The 25,329-nt window shown below is 41.1% G+C and overlaps 1 protein-coding gene across 7 annotated transcripts in view; it reads right to left on the reverse strand.

Annotated features, from left to right (window-relative positions):
- CPNE4 (copine 4) overlaps positions 1-25,329 on the reverse strand; it is a 269,020-nt gene that overhangs the window by 36,476 nt on the left and 207,215 nt on the right. For all 7 annotated transcript variants that reach the window (XM_048951294.1, XM_048951295.1, XM_048951292.1 and 4 more), the window contains 3 exons: positions 11,059-11,157; positions 4,102-4,188; positions 3,462-3,521 (listed from right to left, as the gene is read on the reverse strand). In XM_048951294.1, coding sequence (XP_048807251.1) covers positions 3,462-3,521; positions 4,102-4,188; positions 11,059-11,157 — 246 coding nt within the window. The remainder of the gene's footprint in view (positions 1-3,461; positions 3,522-4,101; positions 4,189-11,058; positions 11,158-25,329) is intronic.

The following is a 25,329-nucleotide window of genomic DNA, read 5'->3' on the forward strand; positions in this document are numbered from 1 at the left end:
CAATGTGCTGTGGTGCTGTTCTGGGCAGGAGGATACGAGGATACCTGCACCAACCATCTTTACCAGAAAGAGTTTTCTGCAGAGACTGCAAACTTAAAGCAAAGGTCATTTAACAGTATACTTCATCAAATCTGAATTAGGATACTATCAATAAATACATCTAAATGAATACGTCAACTTATAAAATAAGAGTTCATAAAACTAAAATGGCATGATTAGGAAAGAATGAGCTGCATAATTATTCCACGTGGAGAAATATGTCCTAATAAAAATGAATCAAACTACCTCTAGTTTCTCAAATTTAATTAAATTCTTCCAGCTCAGGTAATGTTCAGGACACGAATGCTGCACAGCAAAAATGTCCCTCGAGAGTTAAAAATCCTACTGAAACCACACATTAAAGTTCTTAATTCCTTTCAGGGACATTTCTTACAGATTTTGAAACTTATTTTGTCTGTAGCAGTACTCACAGTAAATACTGTCTGTGTGGTGTATTTTTATTTCATTTTATTTAATTTGTATCTTCATAGTGTCTTCTAAGTGTTAAGCAATTAACCCTCCCAATTTCACAGATGATGGTGAGCTTAAAGGTGAACTACAGGGCAAAAACAAAGCTTAAGTCCTGCAGAGAGCTTTGTGCTGAAAAGACTTACTGGAGGTTGTGGGAAACATTCAGTGCAAAAACAAATATTAAATTATCTTTAAAAAATTAATTTCTCCCTTTTAAAAAAGTCTTTATCCTCCCCACTGAACATAGACTCTCGCATGTATTTTTCTGTGATATGATCAGCACGTATTGGGAAGCCCTTTCCTGAATTTCTGATGCTGCTTTCTAGGATTTCTGAATAAGACCAACAGGAAAACTGTATTCTCCTTGAGGGAACAATTTACAAACCTCATTACAATTTTGCTCTTCCTCCAAAACCCTGCCATACCCGCATCTTCAATAGCCACAATTGCACTGAGTTCAATTTGCAGTTTTACTGTGCAGTTGATGTGGAAGGACTTTACTGAGGGCTGCATAAGGAACTTTGAAAGTCCTAGCTTGCCTCTGCAAACCTCACCTTCCCTATTCATCATTGCTCATGCACTGAAGCAGTGGGTCCGGTAGTTTTCCACATAGAACATTTTTCCAAAAAATAACAGCTTGATTTCTAACTTGAATAAATTCAGAGAAACCCCCTCAGGTTTCAACCTGCCTGCATGTACACAACTATCTGTGCTGCAGCTGCCAGAAATTACCAAGAAACTCCAGCAACTTGTGAAACCTATGGTAAGTCCACCTATAACAGCATGCATTAGCTTAGTTTCAAGATAGATATTTCTCTTTTTTAAATCTTAGCCGAGGTGTTCAAATGTTTTCTTAACAATATGAGTTTTTCTTAAAAATATGAATCAGGTATTATTTTAATCTTACATTTTTGACCTGATTATAGGAAATGCAAAAACTCACTATATGCCAGAGAAACAACAGTCACTCCTGTAGAACTGTTAACAGTATGTTTTCACTAGGCTAACCCCACAAATGAGTTCATCTTGTGGCCAGCAAAGCAGGACTCTTTCTTAAAATGGATGCATTTGATTTTTATTGGTGTATCTTTAAATATGTTGGTTCAAATGTATCAGTCATCTTCCCATATCTAAATACGAAAATAACACAGCAGTAACTCTTAGCACTTCTTCTCCACATTGTTGTTAAAGGCGTGATTTTCAACACACTGAAAGCATCCTACACAGCCAGGATCTCTTGCTAGATCTGTCAGCAAAGACTCAGCTGGTCCGATACCATGACCTCTCTAAGAGAGAATCTTTCCAATATATCTTTCTATTACAGTTCCCTTTATGCATGTTACACATCCTTTCTGCTATATTTCCTAAAGTGATGAAAATGTCTTCTGACTACAGACCCATTTGCACTGTCAGCTTATGAACATCTCTTTTGCAGCAGGGAACACTGTCTGATAGGAGATATGGTGTGTTGCAATAACCACTGCATAAAAGTAACAGCCTGGAATCAGCACTACTGATCTCTGCAGACTAAGGCTTCTTAATAAATGGTTTTAAAGCGAAGGGAAAGTTTACTTGCATTTTTCAGAGACATTCTTTCTAACTACAAACTACATTCCTACAAAGTACCCCACAAACACACAGCATGATGTTACCAAAGCCCTCACTACTGCCTTAAATTAGCAGGTACATCATACTACAGGTTTGGTTTTTTTTGTTACAAAATCTATGCTTAGCATCCCCATTTCCCTCCCTAAACAAGTGTCCTTCTACATCCCAGCAGCATTGTGCTGCCTGTACATGGCATGAACTCTTTAGAAATGTCATTAACATTAAGGCAACAGCAACAACAGAAGTGCTATGACAGTTGTAATAAATTCCAGATCCAATGTACGATTCCAATCAAAAGAAATGGAAATTTGAGAAGGTGGAAGGAATAAGTTGACTCTGTTGCAGTGGCCTGAATTAACCAAAGCAGGCCTATATAAAAAGGAGATCATATAATGTGCGCAGAAAGCAAGGGAGCAGTGAATATCTTCCCTGCAGGTTGCACCTTTCTGCTTCAGTGCCCACAGGAAAAGCTCTGATATATTTATGGGGACAGTAACAAGGCTCACAAGCAGTCTATGCTATCATCGTGGGTACTGGTGCAACTGAGGGACAAAGAAGTAAAACATGCAAAATTCAGCTTGTGAACTACATTATGAAGAAACAGAGCTATAGGCACAGAGATATCCATAACAGCTCCTCCTGATTCTATGTAGGCTGAAAGCTGACTTAAATAACACTGTACCTGGTAGACTTACCGCTGAAGTCAGTAATAATTTAGGGATTTTTGTGACTCACAGGATAGTGGATTTTTCATCATCATGCTCACTGCCCATTCTTGCAGATCCATCTATTTAACTTATTATCAGCTGTTTTGCTTCATTTCAATGACCCTGTCCTATCTCCTCAGATAACCCAAAGCAAAGCACATGCAAATGCTTTAGAACGCACAGAGTACAATACAATACGCACTACAAGGGAACACCCAACTTCTCAGATAAATTATGAGGAACCTCACTTAAAACTTAGTGCAGTGAACACATAACAGACTCATTATTTAGACAAACAATACAAAATATAATAGAGGCAATACTATCAGTCAGATACGTATAAAAATCTATTTAAACACTGCTGTGTTCAATTTATGTTGAAAGCTCACTTAGCTTCTCACCTTTATTTTTTGCAATGCAATTGTAATTGATGTAAAACATATAGTACATCAGTATGTGCAAGAAAATCCTGACACATTAACCAATATTTATTTTCTGGGCATAATACATATCTTTGAAGACATTAATAATTTACAAAAGAATGGCATGTAAGAATCTTTCTTTGGGGAAAGCGATGAATCAGTATCTAAGAGGATTTCTCTTCTTTAAAAGAAGTTGCAGAATTAAGGCACTTACTGTAAACTGTATTTGGCAGCCTCCCATTATATAATCTAAGAAAGAATGCATCTTGTGGATCTGCAGACAAGAAATCAAAATACTTAAATTAACTGTGCACTGCTAAAACATCAAATCATATGGAACTGCCTGAACAAAGCAAATTAAAAGAAGGAGATCAACTGAAAATAAGGTGAAGGAAGACTGGGAGTTGGAAATAACAAAAATATAAAGAGAGAACATATCCAATTACTCTAAGAATACAGAATGGTAAGTTCATATAAAAAACAGAAACAGTCTCTCCTTCTCAATAGGAAGTCAACGGGAATTCTGCTGTTAGCTTAGGAGGAGCAAGGGCAATTCAAAGGTAGTTGGAAGGATTGGAAGGGTAACTGATAGAAGGCCACTTAGCAAGCTGACAGACGTAAGAGTTTAGTACTGCCAACTCACACCAGTAGGGACAGGATAAGAGAAATTAAAAGAGGAACATGTAGGACAGTTAGCTTAGGATTCAAGTCCTTGTCTTCACTTTTTTTTCGTGGCTCAGTTTTTATTGCTATTCACTACATGGTTCCAGTTTGTTATCTACATTTTCAAACACCATTAAAATACATTGCTGAGAATTTAGGAAAGAAACAGAAAATGAACAAAACACAAATACCTTGCACTGGTTAAGGATGACAATGCCTGAGTTCTTGTAACTCTTCTTCTTTGCTTTGTACTTGGGGTTAATGCATTCCCATTGTACCTGTGAGAATAAAGTCACTGCATGAAGTAAAATTAGTGTGGGCATCAAATAATTAACAAAGATGGCACTGTCTGATTTCCACAGAAAGAATAATAATAATAATAATAATAGAATAATAAAAATATGTAGAGAATTAACAGAAAAGACCCCAAGGCAAATACCTATCTTCTAATGTGTGCATGTGGACACAGAACTGAGAAAGATACCCACATTTTTGTGTTGTCACCTACCAGTGTCACCAGTAGGTTCAGGTGTTACATGAGGAAGACTGAGGATCTTTTGAGATTATTGAAGAAAAGGAAAAAAAGGAGGAACTTCTTAATATAAATTGAAAGTACTTGAGGGAGCAGTCTGATGCACAGTTTTAACTACAAAACTGCCTACATGTTATAACTGGTGTTTATTAAACTCAAGATGAGAGAAATTCTGATCAGACATTGTATCACTCACTTTTGAAAGAGAATAATAGTTCCTTCAAGTCTCATGGTAAAACAAAAAGTTAAGAAAAATGGCTAAAACATGGAAAGAAGTAGCTAATCAAAGATTCAACAGTTTAAAATTTGAAAATAATCCCTCATAACGTATTAAAACAAAAAAACACATATTTTGAAATCTTCTGATCAGTTTTTTTCCTACAGCAAAATAGTCTTATTTTGTTACTAACACATGTTGCCTTGTTCTTACCACAACACCTCTGAGTCTTACTTTTCACTTCAGATGTTCTGCCTTCTCTGGTTTCAAACAGGTTGATAAGACCAAACTTGCAGACCCTGAAGTCTAATTGCTACATTATCATTCATGTATTAATGCAGAATCAAAACGTACAAGTATGCATCTGCATTTTTAAATCCAGATTTGTAAGCGTACCATGTTATTAAATAAGGTTATTTATTTATAATATCTTGTCTTCCAGGGAGTTGTTTTCAAATGCTGGGAGAAAGCATGAGCTCTAACAAGATGCCAGGTAAAACAAAGAATGTTTACAAGGGGACTAGGATGCTGTACTGCCTAAAATTCCCTGTTATACTTGGGAAATGAAACAGACCTAAGCATTACAATACTTTGCCTGCAGTGAAGACCTCCCTATTTTATTTGTCTGAGCAAAGTGAGCATGTAAAATCATTTTTATTTTATGAACAGCCACAGTGAGCTTCCAACCACTGCCTAGCAGCAATTATTTGGATGTCTCTGAAGTATTTAAAACTTGGGGCTTCTCTTAAATGTCAAAAACAGGGAATGCAAAATGCAGGGCTCCAGAGCAATATGAGACTTTTTTGCGCCCAGAAGGATGAGTATTTTCATCGTTGTTTCTGGAGAGATGTAGCAGAGCCAAGAAAGAGAAAAGACAAAAAAAGAAAAAAAAAAAAAAGATCCAACTGCAGGAAGCACATCTGCTTGCTCTCCTAGTTAGCCTACAGCTCGATTATTCATCTTGTGAAATGAATTTTCCAACTGAGAAGACAGACAGACACAAGCCCACATGTCCAGGGGAAATCCTCCATAAACATTTTTTCTCTACTCAGGAGAAGCAGTCAGGCTCAAGGAATGAAAGCACATCTTTCCAGCTACACAGAACTCACTGCAACACAACACAAGAGTGCAACAAGCTCAGTATTTAGGAAAGCAATCTGACAGTAAGGCAAAATCACTGCCCATATCTTGGTACACTGCTGTCTGGCAAGATGGTTTAGCACACAGTTACCTCAAACTTACTGGAAGCATTCCTACAAAAAAAACTGTGCTATCTCTATGTTATAAAGAACTTGTAATATAGTGAATAAAGAGAATAAATAGGAGTCAGGATTGTTTTCCTCCCTTTCACTTTTAACTACACTGGAGAGACGTCATGGCTTTCCCCTGAATATCCTACGTATACTTCCTTAATTTTATCATTCTCTACCAGGAGCACCTTTCAGTGTGTGTGTTTAAAGAATACTCGGCCTGTATAAACCCTAGGAAATAACAGAACTGACTAGCAAATTCATAGAAATGTTGGTTTTTTTGAAGACACAGAAAAAAAGAAATAATTTGCAACTATTCAATCCTTTGATATGGTGCTATTACAAAGGGAAGGGAAGGAGAGAGGAGGGAGAAATCCCTCCCCAGTTCATGGGTAGGCTTCTACATGAAACTCTCTTACCTTTACTAACCATCAAGACGTGATTCTGACTTTGGCCATTCCCACAGTTCAAGCTGAAGATGTGACATGTATCATTTGAAGGAAATGCCCTGACCAGACCTTGTCACATCTCCAGCTCTTCCAAAAGGATTGGAATTCATTAACCAACTCTAAGCAGGTAATTAAAAATGCAAAACAATTTTGAAATATTTTTGCTTGTACTGTGTGGACAGGATCAATTTCCAGTCTGTTCTTAGATTCCCTGTATTGATTTGGTATCTGACACTGTTTTTAATTGATTCATTTTTGTCTCTTAAATTAACTTTTCAGCTGAATGGAAAACAGTGCAATAGTCTGCAATCTGACACTAATGGTAAATATTGTGAAACTCAGATTCATCTCCTGAAAGCCTGAAACTTAACATTTCCTCCAAATGCTTGGCAGCTCGGAGCTATACAGGCTCTTTCCCTGTCAAACACCACAGTAAATCTGAAACAGAAACTATCTGGTTTTAAATATCTCCCATTAATTTAATATAAGTATTGTTTCAAATGCTGGTAATGAAACCCTATACTATACTACTTTGGTGTTTCCTTCATACCATGACACTTAAACCACTGTGTGAAGAATTTCTGCATGTAAAACAAACTCCACCCATCTATTCTTCAGTGAAAATCAGCAAACTAATACTGAGATGTGGATGGGCCTAATCCTCTCTTTGATGTAATGAGGACACAGACCTCTCAATGGGTGACGTTGCTCTCTGCAGTTAAAGATGATGCTTTCCCAAGCATCTTCATTCATTATCTTACTAAACCCTCCGAAGAGAAGTCAATGATGCAATCACCCATTCTGCACACCAGCGAAGGGAAGCAGTGGTGATTAAATGCAGGTAAACATTTTATTTGGGCAGCACAAGCTGTTCAGAGAAACGAAGATGTCAGGAGGGCTTCATGTACCCCATGGCAAGAGAAATCATGATACAGAGCAGCTGTTTTCTCTTGTACACCGTAATTCCACATCAGGAGATCAAGTGGGCCATGAGGAAAGAACCAGAGTGCTATAGCAGAGCTTTGGTTAACATTAGCATATTTTCTGATCTCTCTGTTAATTCTTTCAGTTATCCCTTGTTTTTTTCATATACTGCTCTTGCAACAAATTGCACAGCTTGTAAATGACAAAGGAGGCACACTCTAATGGACAGGGCAAAAAATAAAAATATCAATAGTAGGCGGCATTATATCCTGCATTACCTTTTTCTGATGCCTCAAGAAAAGCAAGTCACTTGTAAGCAAACTACAACTCCTGCCTGAAATACTAATTCCTTCCTGCCACCGGTCTACAGAAGAAGACTGGATGTTTTTATTTTTTCCCTTTCTGACTCAGAATGGTAATCATCACGGGAGATGACCTGTTTTTAACCAGTATCAGAGGTTTCCTATGAAAACTTGCAGCTGGGGAACTAAGTGAAAACCAGAATGTTTTTGTTTCCTCAGCAAAGGCCTAGCCTCACTCACATTCCTGAGGTGGCATCACTGCTGTATTAACCACAAGGACATGGCAGATGTCTCACATCACTGCACCCTCTTCCAAGCCTCCCCATCTAATCTGGCCTTGAATGCCTCCACGGACAGGTCATCCACAGCTTCCCCAGGCAACTTGTTCCAGTGTTTCAACATCTTCTGAGATGTTTATTCCTAACATCTAACCTACATTTCCCCTCACTTAGTTTAAAACCATTCTCCCTTGTCCTGTCACTATCAGATCGTATAACAGTCAGTCTTCCTCCTCCTTAAAAGCTCTCTTGAAGTACTGGAGGAGCAACAATGAAATCTCAGAGTCTTTTCCAAACTAAAACAACCCCAGCTCCCTCTCCTTTTCTTTATAGGAGAGGTGCTGCAGCCCTCCATCATCTTTGTGGAATAGCAGTAGAGATGGTAAGCACAGCAGGGTTTCTTTTTCCCTTTCTGTGTGCATGCATACATAGATGCATCCTTATTTTTTGTAATACAGGAACAGATTTTTCACTTATGTAACTCCTGTACTGCATGAGGATCCAGGTGGTTTCTTTTTCTGCAACTTTTTTTTCTACAAATCCCTATGGTTTTTTTCATTCACAGATGATTTTTCCTTTAAATTATGAACAGCTTTAACAGTCTTTAAATTTTTAAAAGCTTTTCTTGCCTTGTTTTACAATGTTTGGCAAATTAATATTATAAAACTGCCAGTACATACACATTAAAAAACAAAAAACTATAGTACATATATTTGGAAATAAACCTAGGCATACAATAAACTTTAAATGTTTCACTTAAAAAATACTGTCACAAAAAGTAACGGACTTCTTACTGTGTTTTCTCATGCCAAGTTTGTGAAGGAGTAACCAATCAATTTTGGAATGGTAGGAGATGCTGAACAGAAGGCTTAGAAATGTCTATTTCAGAGGCTATGAAAAAATCTCTTCTAAAATCTCCTCTAAGAAAGACTAACTACTCATCTCCTCACCCATGTATAATTACATTTCCTTGATGTGGTTCATTATGTCATGCTGCACAAAGGATGCTGAGACAAATGCATGCATTTGTGGGGCCCACAACCAATAGCATATACTGCCTTTAGCAGCAGTAGTTACTTCTGAAGAATAGAAAAAATAGGAGAGAGAAAGAGGGAAGGAAGGACAGAAAGAAAGGGGATAAAAAGAAAGAAGTATGGTAATTGCTCTCCATTGGCCAGCCAGGAAGACAAGTGACATGGTCTACTAAACAAAGTACTTTTCTGATACAACAAATGATTCACAGTACCTTCTCCAAAATAACTATACTGTTTTCATCAGGACCTGCTCAGACTGTCTACTGCTTGTTCATGACTACTGTGATATTAGTGCTGAATGAAGCTCACTTTCATCAGGTGCCAAGAACCATCTGGAGCATGTATGCATATTCTTTGGGGCATTTTTATATAATATATAATAAAATATATATGTTTTTATACATTATGTTATATCCATATTTAAACGGCTATAGCTTACTACCTTATCCACTAAATCTTGTTTTCTTCCATAACAGACTACAAAACAAGGGTTAAAAAAGAGATGTGGGCAGAAGGTCTGAGTTTCAAGCTAGTGACAATTGTGTCCCATCTATAACAGCATCAGGTTTTGAAGGCATAAGCCCATAGAGTAACTGCAGTAAACACAGAATAAGAGCACCAAGGGAGAAATAATGTTGGAACAGCTTAGGACTCTGGAGGAGAAATTGTGCACATCTGCCACAAAAAGCAGACGTAATGTTAGACGTAAAAGGCAGCCTGCAGAATGACAAATGGCAGGCTCTTAGCAACGCAAAGATTCAGGCACTTAACAGCACTGTGCTACATTAAAGTATCCCCGGACCACTCTCTAGTACTACTCTGTGAACTTATGAAGATTAGAATAAGAACTGACCAATGACTATACCAACTTCTCAAGCTTCTGCCTGAGTAACCATCCTTTTTGCTACTGGGGGATGAAGAGTCCATTGCTTCCACATCAGAATAAAAAATGTATAGATCACCTTTCACAGACATTCCTGGTGCTCTGGATGGAAAATCTCTTGTCTTGGCCATTTGGAAAGGACTGCAATGCTGTTTTGAAAATGTTTACGTTGGAAATATGCACATTTTACCACTTTCACATTGTTTATTTTCCAGCCACAGCCACTTGCATTCAAAATCAAGGTGCTGTCATAACACTGTTATTGTTAATGTTATTCTCTCTGGAAATAGTTAACCTTATATTAACTTATTTATAACAGGTAAATATATGACTGATAAATGTATCAGTGGTATTTAACACACATAAATAATACATGCTAAAACTTCCAAACATCAACAAAAGACAACTAGAACAGCTAGCATTTCTTGACCTAAAGGAACAGCCTGACTGCAACACCTACTAAACACTTTCAGACCCTTTGCTATATAATGTGAAGCCCAGACAAAGTTTATTGGAGTTTAGTTTTGAGATCACCATGAAGCAGTGACTGCAAATATGAGTAGATTAGAAAGACAACATTTTAAATTCCCCCACAGAAAATTTTTCAAAACACCTTCAGGGTTAAGCAATAATAAGAAAAAACAATTTCTGGAATTACATATGCCAAATCATTTATCGTATTCAATAATTACCATCAACTTCAATTTTAAAAGATCTGGCTGACATAAAGAAGGGAAATTATTAATAAGCTAACACTTTTATTTTCCCTTAGGACTGTAATTTATGAGACATTTAAGAAATAAATTAGGTTCATCCTGATGGGATCAAGTTAGAGCTGGTACCAATCATGCAGCACATGAGAAATAAAGAAAAATGGAGAAAACTGGAGAATGACCCTCATCCAATAAAGGACTATAGGCCAGCTGGGGAATTCTTTGAGTACCTTGTGCCTATGCTTTAGCATAACAGCAAAGCATACAATAGAAACTATGTGCTAGGATCAAATGAAACAAATATTTGCAGAAATACCTGTGAAATATGAACTTCAGAAACAGTCTCATCATTTGAGATACAGAGCTACAAGATAGGCTGCTTTCTGCATTTTTGGATTATCATGTAATAACAGTAAAATATACAGGAGATAAACAGAACAAATACACTTCCAAGAAAAAAAAAAAAAAAAAAAAAAAAAAGGCATTGTAATTTGCATAAGAAATGCATCAGGAACATTGATCCTCAAAGCTTATATACTGACAGTGCTTGAGTGGTTTCCACCTACCTGTCTCCCTTCCATAGCCCCTCGCATTTCCTTGAAAGTTGAGCTAAATTCTCCAATGAAGTCATGTTTTCCATTGGAATCCCAGTCCCAAACTATGCACTGGAGAGATAAAGGGCAAAGAAAATAAGAGCACATTTTTCTTAAAAATTAAACGAATAAATAAATTTACTGAAAAAAAAAAGCCCACACAGAAATTATGATATGCATACAATAGAACTGTACTGTGTTATCTAGAACAAAATCACAGGCGATATTAAAAATGTTCTGTACAGATAAAAATCAAATGACTAGCAGAATCTCAACACAGCTTGCAACTGACAGCTGTGTATTATGGAGTTGGCTGATGAAAGCAAGTTCATACATTACAGAAAGAAAAGATTCATCTTTTAGCTAGGTGTAAAAACACAAGAAACTATCTATGTACATTTGCATGTCCAAGTTGAAATGGTGTCCCCAGTTAGGATCAACATACCTCACTAAAGTGCTTTATAAATATCAATCCCTATTCAGAGCACTAGTTGCTGTGGTCATGATTTGACAGAATCATAGAATGGCCTGGGTTGAAAAGGACCTCAACAATCATCTGGTTACAACCCCCCCCTGCTGTGGGGAAGGTTGCCAACCACCAGACCAGGCGGCCCAGAGCCACAACCACATCGGCCTTCAGTGCCTCCAGGGATGGGGCATCCACAACCACTCCGCAAAACCTGTTCCAGAGCGTCACCACCCTCTGTGTGAAAAAATTCATCCAAATATCTAACCTAAATCTCCCCTTGTCTTAGTTTAAAACCATTCCCTCTTGTCCTATCAATATCAACCCGTGTAAACAGTTGTTCCTCCTCCTGCTTATACACTCCCTACAAGTACTGTAAGGCCACAGTGAGGTCCCCCCAAAGCCTTTTTTTCCCCAAGCTAAACAAGCCAAGTTCTCTCAACCCTTCTTCATACAAGAGGTCCAGACCTCTGATCATCTTGGTGGCCTTCCTCTGGACCATTTCCAACAGCTCTGCAGCTTTCCTGTGCTGGGGTTCCCAAACTTGGACACAGAACTTCAGATAGGGCCTCACTATAGCAATACTCACTCACCATTAAGAACCCCCGCCAAAAACAATATATACCTGCTGCACGTGCAAAAGCACACAAAAAAGTCAACAGAGTTTTAGAAAAGGAAAGAATAAGAATGGAAATTGGAACGGGCAAAACTTGTCACTACTTGCATTTGTTGCAGTCACTCCTATCAGTGCAGCACACAAACCAAATGCTTCTGTCACTCTCTGAACAGGTAGAAATGATGCAAATACTACGGAACCAGTGCAGTGTGTCTCCAAAAAAAAAAAAAAAAGCAGCTTTGGAACCTTCCCTCTCTACGTACACGCAGGACACCAGCCGTGGTAGACCACAGCAGCAGAAGTATCTCTTCCACGGGCCACTTGTGGCCCATCCACCACTTGTGAGTTCTGAAACACAGCAGCACTTCACCTCTTCCTGTCAAGGAAAACATGACACTGAAGCAAAGAAAGACAGAAAGACAGTTGTAATAAAGGATGGTCTGGTAGGCGGCACTTCACATTGCAGTCCAACTTTGGATGACCAGAGAATTACTAGCATCGAATGGGAAGGGATTTTACCGAGGAAATCAGAAGCCTCCTGTTAGGCAGAGGTGGGCTATGAGATATCGCACTGAACCGGGGGTAAATTACAAGAGCAAAAGATCAACACATCCAAACCAGAGACAGAGCTCCTCACTGACTCAGCAAGGGGGGACAAATTTATTAGCACAGATTCTTTTACACTGTAAACCTTGACACAAAACTCTTACTGTTGTGGTTTGGTGATTTTTTGTTGTCAGTATTCCACATCACAACACGTGGAGCAGGGGGAGTTAAAGAGTTAAAGTTCTGGTCCCATTTACTGCCTCCTATGGGCAGTTTGAGTATCCTGAGGGGAGGGGAGGGGCGGCATCCCCGCAGGACCTGGCGGGAAGAGGAAGCGAGGTGAAGCTGCGGAGGACCCCAGGGTCCGCCTCTCCTTCCTGCCCCGGCTCAGCCGTCTCAGCTCGCCGCGGAGCAAAGCACGTGCTTTCCCTCGCACCGCCGTGGTTTGACTCGCACTTTGCATACTCTCGTCTCTCTCATTTTGTTCCATTTGGTTACATTCAATAAATTATCGTTCCTCCTCAGATCGCTGCCGTTGTGTTTTCTCTTCGTTAAAACTATCTGCTAGCTCTCTGCCCTTCCCCCTCTCCCGAAGCGCACGCGGCCCGGGGCCGGCCGGGTCGCGCGGCAAGCCGTTAGTACAGCTTCGTTGTTTTCTCCTTTCCCCGGGGCCTGTGCCCCCTGTCACGGACTTAGATCTAGGGATAATCCCGTGACACTTTGTGGGGCTAGACAAGACGGGGCAGTTAGGGCAGTTAGAGACGGGTGGGAGGACGCACCGGGTTGCCCTGCCGACAGCACAGTGATGTCACACTGGGGTCCCGGCCACGGCAACAGCCCACTCAAACAAATGCACACCTCTTCCCTGCTTGCCGGTGACAGGCTCTGCAGGTGAAGAGGGGGGACCAAAGGCCAGCATTGTTGCTGCTGCTTGGCCCCACATCTCAAAATAGGACAGCAGGCTTCACAATGAAGACCGCAGCTCACCACGCTGGTGGCTCTTCAGCAATGTCCAGCACCCAGCAAGAGGAAATTAACGAGCTGTGTGTGCAGCTCATGAGGCTCTGCATCACCACCAAACAGGTAAATACTAAGGACTGCCAACGACAAAGGGCAGAAACCCAAGCCGTGTGAACCGGTGAGACAAACTGTGACCTGCTGGTCATGGATGTGACCCATTCAAGTGTGTGACAACTGAGCCACATGCGGATCAGAGTCAGCTCGGCCAGGGGCTGGTAGATAGCGATGGGGAACAGAATAGGCCCTGCATCATCCATGATGGCACCCTCACTAAGTTTGCAGGCGACACCAAGTTGGGAGGGAGTGCTGATCTGCCGGGTGGGAGAAAGGCACTACAGAGGGACCTGCAGAGACCGGATCGATGGGCCAGGGTAAACCCTATGAGTTTCAACAGGGCCAAGTGTGGGGCCCTGCATTTTGGTCACAACCAACCCAGGCAGCCCCACTGGCTGGAAAGCTGCCTGATGGAAAGGCACCTTGCTGTACTGATGGACAGTCAGCTGAATACGAGCCAGCAGAGCACCCAGGGGGTCCAGAAGGCCAAAGGCACCAGTGAGGCCCCACATCAAGTACTGTGTTCAGTTTTGGGCACCTGTTTGGGTACAGAAAGGACACTGAGGTGCTGCAGCAGGTCCAAAGAAGGGCAACAAGGCTCGTGAAGGGCTTGGAGAATATGCCCTACGAGCAGCAACTAGAGGAACTGGGGCTGTTTAGCCTGGGGAAGAGGAGGCTGAGAGGAGACCCTATTGCTCTCTTTAAATACCTCAAAGGTGACTGCAGAGAGAGAGGGGCTGGTCTTTCCTCACTGCTGACAGGATGAGGGGAAATGGCCTCAAATTGCGCCAGGGGACATTTAGGTTGAATATCAGGAAAATCAACTTTATAGAAAGGGTGGTTAAGCACTGGCAAAGGCTCCACAGGGAGGTGGTTGAGTCACCATCCCTGGATGTGACTAAAAACCATTTGGATGTGGTGCTCAGGGACATGACTGAGCCGAGGGTTGTTAGAGGTAGGGTAGTATGGTTAGGTTGTGGTTGGACTTGATGATCTTTAAGGCATTTTCCAACCTGAGCAATGCAATGATTCTATGATTCCAGGCTCCAGAGGGAAGAGAGCACTCAAAAGAAAAATGCCATATAAAGAGCCATTCTATATACAAAACAGCAGATCAACCATTGGGACAGAAAAGCCAACATCCATGTCCACCTGTGAATGGGAAGCGTAAGAACCTCACAGACAGACAGCAGTTTTGTGAATCTCTGCCAGAGGCCAAGAAGATATGCAGAGCCTTGCCTGTACAACCCGCATCTCTGCCCACAAAAAGCCTTCCATACAGCAATGCAAGTGGGAGAAAGCAGGCTCAGCCGAGCTCTGCTCCAGCCCTGACTTCGGCTGAGCAGCAGTGCCCACCCAAACCTCCGCTGCAAAGAAAGGATGAGGCCGACAAACCATCAGGCAAACGAAAATGCAAAACAAAACATCTGGATGTGCAAAGAAGAAAGAGATCATTCTTTGCCATGGATGACCCCTTTGATGTGGACGACACACAAGACCTGGTCGCACTACCAAAGAAAATGATGAAACAAGGAGAGCCCAGACTCTGTGGGAAAGAACAGCGCAATATTATTTCTATGCTTTAAAACTGCATACTGGATACAAACTGAATACTTCCCTTCCACTTGGAGTTACCTGCAGAGTTACCAAGGGTGCACTCAATACCCTCATCATCAACAAAGATATTCAACAGGATGGGCCCCAGTACCGACCCCAGGGAACACTGCTCCTGACCAGTTTCCAGATGGATTTAAGTCCATTCACCGCCAAACTGGCACAGTGAACAGCCAAAACGAGCAAAATTTTCCACTGTTTACAGCATTACTTGCTGCAACTTGCAGCTGGCAAGGCTCTGCAGGTGAAGAGGGTGGACCAAAGTTGCCACATTTTATAATATTTGGCTTCAGGCCAGCAGACTCACCTGCCCAGCAAAGTGCAGGGAGTGGACCCCAGCCCGTGCCAGCCTTTGCAATGAAGGACACCGCTCACGACGCTGGTGGCACAGCTCCAACTTCCAGCACCCTGCACAATGAAATCAGTGAGCTGTGCATGCTGCTCATGCAGCTCTGCCTTACCACCAAACAGGTAAATACTAAGGACTGCCAACGACAAAGGGCAGAAACCCAAGCCGTGTGAACCGGTGAGATAAACTGTGACCTGCTGGTCATGGATGTGACCCATTCAAGCGTGTGACAACTGAGCCACATGTGGATCAGAGTCAGCTCGGCCAGGGGCTGGTAGATGGAGATGGGGAACAGAATAGGCCCCGCATCATCCACGATGATGTGGTTTTGGACCTGCTCCAAAAGCTGGACACTCCCACGTCCACAGGGCCAGATGGACTGCACCCAAGAGTGCTCACGGAGTTTGTGGGTGTGCTTGCCAAGCCACTCTCCATCATCCTTCCACAGTCCGGGCTAACCAGGAATGTCCCGGTGGACTGGAGATTGGCAAACGTGACGGCCAGTCACAAGTGCCGTCCCCCCGGGCTTGGCGCTGGGGACGCTTCTATTTCACATCTTCAGTCATGACCTATAGCTGGGAGGCAGTGTTGATCTGCCAGATGGGAGAAAGGCACAACAGAGGGACCTAGAGAGACCAGATCGTTGGGCCAGGGTAAACTCCATGAGTTTCAACAGGGGCAAGCATCGGGTCCTGCATTTTGGTCACAACCAACCCAGGCAGCCCTACAGGCTGGGTGAGCAGTGGCTGGAAAGCTGCCTGACAGAAGGGCAACAAGCCTTGTGAAGGGCTTGGAGAATATGCCCTATGGGGTATGACTGAATGAACTGGGCTTTTTTAGCCTGGGGAAGAGGAAGCCTAGGGGAGACCTTACTGCTCTCTTCCAATACCTCAAAGGTGATCACGGTGAGAGTGGTGCTGGTCTCACTGCTGTCAAGAAGAAGGGAAATGGCCTCAAGTTGTCCCAGGGGGGAGTTTTGGTTGAACATCAGGAAAAACCTTTTTACAGAAAGGGTGGTTAAGCACTGTAATAGGCTCCCCAGGCAGGGAGGAGGTTGAGTCACCATCCATGCACGTGTTTAAAAACCATTTGGATGTGGTGCTCAGGGACATGATTGAGAGGAGGGTTGTTAGACTTAGGGTAGTATGGTTAGGTTGTGGTTGGACTCGATCATCTTTAAGGTCTTTTCCAACCTGAGCAATTTTATGATGCTATGCTTCTAGGAGCAGCAGGCGATGCCACGTGCAGCGATGCCCTTCTCTGAGCTACCAGTAGCACCAGGACATATCCAACAACATCGCTGTCCACCCCGGACAAGAAGCATAAGCACTGCAGTGTGAGACTGCAGAATGGTGGCAACCAAATGGAGAACTCCACAGGCAAACGGCAGGATGAATTCATACCAGCGGCCAAGAAGAGGTGCAGAGACTTAACAGAATCACCAGCCCCTCTGCACACAAAAAGCCTTTTATCTAGCAACCCAAATGGGAATGAGAAAAAACAAGCTCGGCCGAGCTGTGCTCAAGCCCCAAGTTTGGCTGCCCAGCAGCACAAAACTCAAGAAAGCTGCAAGACAGACAGCCCAAACAAACAGAAGTTCCAACCTGAACCGGTGCTGCAAAAACAGGCTGAGGGCCAGAAACCATCAGGCAAATGTAAATGTAAAACAAAACAACTCAATGTGCAGGGACAAAAGAGATCATTCTTTGCTATGGATGACCCGTTTGACATCGAAGATACTCAAGATATGGTCGCACTGCCAAAAAAAGTGATGAAGCAAGCAGAGCCCGCTCTGCACTGTGGCTCCTTGGCCACCAAATCCTAACAGCAGAACCTGCACCAGCAGCTGCAGCAGCCCCCCTCGCTGCCGACCATCCAGCCTGCTGTGCTGCAGGTGGACAGCCCTGCCACAACATGCCGCCTGAGGCCCACTCCATCCATCTGACAACAATGTGGGACCTCAGGCCTCCCAGTTGCTCTCATATTAGCAAGGACCCCCGTTTGAGAACTTTCCAGGAACTGTTACATTCCGTTTAAGCCTTTTAGATATTAATGTTAATAGTTTTATGTTGTTTCTTTATTGTAATGTTTGTTCTAGAGTTACTTCATTAGGTATGTTTTCCAATGCAATTGTTTCTGCAAATAAAAGACACTGTTACATATGAAAATGTCTTTCCTTTAGATAAGATAGCTGAATTCTGGTTGGATGGATTCTCTTTTTCCGGGCCGTTTTTACAAAATTGTTCTGTTTCATTAAATGCACACAGGCTCTAGTATAAGTCTGTTATTACTTGCAATTTCTTTCCTGCTTTAGGGAACACATCCGCACACGGGCTTTGCTTCATGCAAAGCACAGGTTACACAGAACGTACTTCTGTGGGTGATGGAAACAAAGTCACGTGGTTTGCTTGGCAGAGAGACAGGATTCATTGAGGTACTTGGTGATATTTCTGTTGTTGTTCTCAATACAATAATTAAAAATAAGATTGCTGAATCAGACGATTTCAGTGATCTTTGCCTACCTTAAGAATTCCATGATTCTTAAGGATTATACAACCAGCAAGAAGTGGCTGGAGAAACCTCACCAATGTGGGAGACGATGCTTCTAGGAAATGTGAAGCACACCTGCAGGTTCGGGGTCCTGGCAGACAAGGGGAGCCTGACCAGCACTGAAGACTGGGGCGACAACACACAGACTGAGCATCTCGGCTTCTTCCATGTCTGCGGAAGCCAGTTCTCCATCCTCATTCATCAGAGGGGGAACGCTCTCTTTGGCCTGCCTCCTCCTGCCCACATGCCTGTAGAACCCCTTCTTGTTCTTTTTCACATCCCTTGCCAAGTTCAGCTCCATCTGGGCCTCCAATCTTAATCTCTCTAATGCTCTCCTCTGCTGCTCAACAGTGACTAGTAAAGCCGAATCCTGCTGGTAGTCATTCATGAATTCATGCATAAATATCAATATCTCAGCGCCTCTGAGCTGTGAGAATTTTATTTTACAGATACAGCTAAATAAAATTCATCTAGGCAAGACAAAGTACAGAGCAGTAACTATAAGCCTTGATAAATATAATTTTTAGAACGAGCCCAAAAGCAATAAGGCAAGTTACAATATCAAAGAACAGAATCCTAAATTCAGCCTCATGGTTTCCCTAGCTAAAGCCTGCATACACTGACAGAATCAGAAGTCCTTACATCTGGATAGCAAACCGTTATTTTCCTTGTTTTTTTTTCCACAAGCAGAACTGCCTCAAGGCCATCTCTGCTGTCACACGAGGAATACTGCAGATCTGCACGGGTGTGGGATGAAAGATTGGGTCAGCAGAGAGATAGAGAAGCTCTCTGCTATGAAAGGCAGGCATGACCTGCATTACTAGTTGTGATGGGGCTCCAACAGTGTGGTACCAGGCTTAGGGACAGTCAGTTTTATCAAGCCCCACCTGAGCCAGGCTCACTGCTTTATAACCCGCTGCTGCTGATTGTACAACTTGAGAAGACAGCTTTGCTGCTCAGAGAGTTGTCAGACTAAAGCAAGTTGAAGTTTGCTTTGTTTAAAGAGTGCTCTGAATTCACCCAGAAGGGAACTGAAGTTGCTTGACTCTCAACTGGATCTTGAGAGTCAAGCATGCACTGGCATTGATTTCAGTGAAAAAGACTTGCATGTTCTCTGGCTACACTACCTGGCCAACCTTTTAGTGTGTCTTCATTTACACTGAATAGTACAAAGTAGGTATCTCATCACTGCTGCCAATCCTTTTTCACTGAATCATCAAACCAGCGGTTTGTAAATGAACTCTGATGGTGTGGGACACAAAAGAAAGCTTGAGGCATGAGCAAAATGCCCAAATTCTTTCAGGAAGAGCAAAAGGACAAGAGAACTACCGAACAAGAACTGAACTTACATCAAGTGGGTTGTCACACATCATTAACAAAATGCAATCGCAGCCAAAAGCTAATAAGCGACCTCTTCTGTACAAAATGCCTATGTAAGATGCATCGACGTGATGCAAAGGAGGGTATTTAATCTGTATATCTAAGCCAGTTTACTGAATTTAGAATGCTTTAAGAGCTCAGGTACCTCAGTCCCCTTCGTAGAAAGAACACAGCTGGTGATATCAGTGAACTGATACCCCAGGATTTCTCCAGGCAGTGTACCACCACCCACATTATCATTTCAGTCCCCTCTTCTATAAGGACCATAGCCTTTTTTTGAACTTTCAGCACCATTCCACTTTTCCTCAGGAAGAGACCTCGTTTGATGCAAGAACAATTTCTCTGTTTCTTGCAGAAGATGTGCAGCAGTGTTACAAAGGGCTGCTCACAGGGAAAGAGTCCAAGCCTATGTCATATTGCTCCAGATGTTAATCAGCTGAAATAGCTCACTGGTCAGGCACAAACCAGGCTCCCTATTGCTTTACTGTTCAATTATCCAAAATTTACTGTTAATACTGTTATTAATAATACTGTTCAATTATCCAAAATTTTGTTTACTTTTCTTTATGCAGGGAACATAACAGAAAACAAAAACTTCTTCAGATCAAAAAGACATTTTTGCCTAAGACATGTAGTTCCTTTTTAATTGGTTTGACATCAGAGGCGAGAGGGGGACAGAGGCAGGGAGAGGCATTCCTATGTGTGCTCATTTATAGACTAAATTTTATACAATAGTAGAATCAAATGAGAAGGGGCTTTGGGATCTGCTGGTGGTAGCATTACCTGGAACAAAATTAAACACTATTTCTACCACTCATAGCCTGGGTGAATCCTTTTGATGAGATTTTCATTAAAAATCATTATGTCCTAATTAAAAATGGAACTAACAAGAAAGGAAAACAAGAAAAAGTTATTCAGTTCACACAAATAATAAAAATGAAAGTGCATCTGTTTCATACAGCTTGAGATGGCTTCATTTTTTCTTTCTGTAAAATTTCCTGCTAATGTAAGTTAATCAATTTTCATTGAAATTACTTTCTAAATTTTCCTTGAAAAAATGGATTTCAAAGATGAAGCATGACGTAAGAAGATACTGTCTGTACTGATTGTGCAAATCATCTAAGACACTAAGAACACTAAGTGAATGATATGTCAAAAATGTCCTAGCAAAATCAATATAAATGTGGAAAAAGTATATTTTCTAGTAATGATGGCTACTTTTCAACATTTTTGAAAAAATAGCTATTTCACCCTGGGAAAAAAAACCAAACTTTTTGTGAATTTTTCAATGAACTTTACTTTTCAGGCTCTATCTTAATAAAGAGATGAAAAGACCCAAGGTGAACAGAGACCTCCAGTAAAAGGTGCTTTCAAAAATTTCTGCTGGAATTCTATGTCTTAGGAGTAAGGAAAAGTTCAGCTGCTGATTTGTGCTTCAAATTTTAACTAGAAATGAGCAGAGTTAAATTACGTTTAAAATGCCGTCCCAAACAGCCTGTTTGTTTCAAGCTTGAGGTTTGATAACTCCAGTTTTCAGAAAGCCAGCTGCTACTTTAATCTTTTTACTGGCTTCATGTAAAAGGCAGCCATTGACAGTACTGTGCCAGTGCCATTTGCACAATTACAGCTAAGGGAGAAGGGGCACTCTGCAAATACAACCCCTTACAACTTGCTTTTTTCAGAGTTTCACGTTTTGCCACAGAAATTTGTTATTCTCTCAAAAACATTTTGCACACGTGAATAATTCTACATTTCAGTCATATGTGATAAACATTTCAGAAATACACTGGAACGCAGAAGTTCTTATAAAAGCCTGTTCAGACAGACAAAAGAAGGAGGGAAGCACTGTTGAAAAGTATTCAGAATCAAGACCAGACGTGGCAATCAAAGGATTATTTCCCTATGAAATATTTACAAGCTTTTTTTTATTATTATTATTTTTATTTTTTTTTAAAGGCAGCCCTATGTGCTTTTCAAAACAAATCCTCCATAAATAATCCTTTTTCTCTAGGTAAACCTTGATGTATTATTTGGCTCTACCCGCTTACTGGTGTCTTAAGCAGACAATTAATAGTGTACTTACTGTACGAAAGGTCTCATTATTTAAGGAGAGCTTCCATATATTTAATTCTAAACACTGTTAAATTGGTGCTCAGATAACTGATGAAAGAAGTCAGTCTTCTACCCACTGGTTACAAGTTCAAATTCAGAGAACAAAAACTTCCGTCTAATCTACCTATTCTATTCTGTCTATTCCACCCCTACATGGGGGTGGAATATTGCTAACTGGAAAGATGGACATCATCACCCATGCCTACATGGTCCTCCCTCACTCCCTAAGGTATCTGCTGTGGCAGAGAGGGGGAACACTGCTTCAAGATCTCTCAAGAAGCAGCACTGTAATTGATTCAACCAGCAGATCTGGTAAATAAGGCCACCAAAGAATCCATCCTGGTTATCCACACCTTCATTCCTTCAGCTTCCAGGCTGAAATAGATCTCTCTTACTGACGAGAAGAAGAGGAAGGGTACATTTTAGGAAGAAAAAAATCTCTTGGATGGATGCAAGTGGAAATTATTCTGATTTTATTTCTACCTAGCCTTCTCATCAAGTCTAGTTATTGGCAATACTCTCACTACAAAGAGAATTTCTGAGAAAAATATTATTGACACAGGAGCTACAGCAGCACAGGTTACTCTGGCTTCATTTCCTAGCCTTGGTACCTCTGTGAGAGCAATAACTCCCTTCCACACGTTTAATTTTAGTTCACAAAATATCATTTGGACTTTATTTACCATCCTTTAGTTGCAGCCAGTGATGACCTGTGATTTGATGATGTTAAGAAAAAAACAATTTCCCAATTCAGTGACTTCAACAGAATAAGACATCTTTCTTTGATAATTCATAGCAAAATTAGTATTTTCCACCTCAGATTTTGACATATGATCCAAACTCAAACTTCATTTTTTAAGGTTTAATCTCTGTGACATAAGTCAAGTCCACAGAGTGGTGTTCTAAGTCTCATTATGAGAGTTAGACTGTGTTTTCACTGAGCAAAACATGTTCTGAAGGTTAGTTTTTAATAGGTTGGCAGTGAGCCTCATGACTAAACTCTATCTGGAGGTAGCTCACAGCCAGATCACGAAAATGTACTTCCTGAAAATAATCCATTTGATTTTCCCTCAGCGTGCCAGACACTGCAGATTACAGAATGCAAAGAAAAAACACACCAAAAAACTAGAAAATTCCCAGTCTTGCAAGCCTGAGTTTATTTGTCCAGCTGTGCTTAAGCTCAAAGTCCAAAAATGACTGTTCATGTTGGCATGATTTGGGCTGGCATTACCTCGATGGAGAGATACAGCATGGGAACATCCTCAACCTAAAGCTAAACCTAACTTGGGACGAAATTTGGGTGGGTGAGAAGACCAAATGCCCACTCTCCAGCAGTCTTATCCCAGCAGAAGGGCAAAAAGAGCCAAAAAGGCAGCAGCCCAAGCATCCAGAGGAGGATGAATATGAGGCTTCTTAGCCTGATCTGGCTCCAGTGCAGATGAGATCCCAGCTCACAACTGCTGGAAAAGGATTTATCGTGTGGTGTTACTTCAATATCTACAGGACACCTTTGAAGGAAGAGAATTATATTTGTTCATTAAATGCCTGCAGTCCCTAACTAGGTTACAGAACCACAGTATATGAAAAGTGGTTTAATTCTGAACACAAGTTGTTGTGGATGGCTTTTCCTTACACTTCTGTGAAAGGGGGAGGCAAAATCCTGAGGCAAAGTGACCTGCTGGACTTTTATAGTCACCCCAAGCTGCAGGCTCTGCAAGGTGGTATAAGGCTACAAACAAAATCATCTCTGGTTCATTCTTCAGGATCAAAAAACCAAAAATCTCAGAAAGGCCTCGCAGAGAAGGTGAAAAAGTCTCAGAAAAAAAACCAACAAAACATTTACTTGATCATCAAAGTGATTTTTCTGGAACAGTCTGTCTCAACAGGTTTATTATTTCTTGATAACAAAGTAAACTGTCTACTGAACCTCCCTGAAGTATATACACCCCATTTGGAATACTTCAAAGAAGGGCTTTTTATAGGAAGGTCTTTACCTGCTACCTATTTTTTCTCCCCCACTTGGGTCTGACAAAAGCTATGTAAAATTTTCGGTATTAAAGCTAAAGCACTTCATGTTATCTTATTTCTGTATTCAAGATGTTTCAAGGATTAATTCTTCATTGCTCACATCACAAACCTGGGTTACACATTGGAGAATAACTGAATTTTTTTTTCTGCTTTCTATGATATTCCTGAGTTTGGGTTTTTTCACCCAAGGTGGCCATCACTTAGTTTTCTCTTTTCAATGGCTGTGCTATATTGTAAATAAATAATATATTTTTAAATAATTTTATTATTATAAAATTATTTTATTGTAAATAAATTGTAAATAATTGTATATAAACTTTTTTCATGGCTCATTTCAGACTTCCTCTGAAGATGGGCTCCAGTGAGAACAGAGTGTGGCAGCAGAAACGAACCAACAGTAGACAAGCATAGCCTTAGTTAAAATCCCAGCTTTGTTACAGGCATTTGTTAGGAGATGTTTCCTATTACCTTCAAAAGGTGCCAGGGTTTCATCAATACCACAGTGCCTTGCTTCTTGACATAGGCAGTGGTGACAGATGTATATCAGAAGTTAATAGGATTGTACTGTTTTCAGATACTTTGCCTACTGACACAGATGAGACTTGAGACAAAACTCACTGACAGCTTCCTCTTCGTTAATGGCAAATGATTCAACATTCCTTTTCACGAGTTACCATAAATACAACATCTAAGACAACAGCCAAAACACAAAGAAAAATAATGCTACTTTGGATCTAAGCTCACATGAAGTTTGGTTTCAAAATTATCTACCTTGGAGGGAGGAGAGAAAGGAAGGTAAATCCACAGTTTTCTACTAAGGTCCTCTGATACTACATCAGTTATTGACAGCAGCGATACAAGACTTGCCTGAGCATACTTCACTTCTTGCCAAATGAAAAAAGGGACCTTTTACAGAACTGCCATTATCACATCCACCTCTCTATACCACAAGGGATTTGAGCACATTGGCAGGGATCACTGGATATTGTCTCTTCTTGACAGATCACAGTAGGTAAGAAGAAGCAGGGTCACTTCAAAATCAATTAGTTATAAAACGTAGCCTGCTGACTACCCTTTTTTGCAGGGGTGTGTAGGAGCCTCAGACACAGATCTTTCACCCTATTTAGTGTGTACAAATGCACCCTAAATATATTCTCCTGAAACAGAGAAATGTGCTAAAAAAAAAGTTGCACCATTTGAGGGATGACTTACAATTAGATTTTTAATGACTGCAGGTTTCAGTGGTGGCAAGAAGATAAACAACTACTTTGCAGGAACACTTACGCAACAAAATCCTCAGGATACACAGAAGAAACTGCACAGTTACTAAACAGGTTTAGCATGGACATGAATACAAACTCAGATTTGCACACTGGCCTAAAAGAAGTGTCTGTGTAGTTGTACTGCCTACATATTAGACACTACAATTTCTTTATGTTAAGGATGAAGAACTCTGTGTTAATTACAACATTCCTTTTCTCTATTTCCTCATTCAAAACAACAGTAGTA

The sequence above is a fragment of the Lagopus muta genome, chromosome 7 (genome assembly GCF_023343835.1).
Source record: "Lagopus muta isolate bLagMut1 chromosome 7, bLagMut1 primary, whole genome shotgun sequence".
Lineage (NCBI taxonomy): Eukaryota > Metazoa > Chordata > Aves > Galliformes > Phasianidae > Lagopus > Lagopus muta.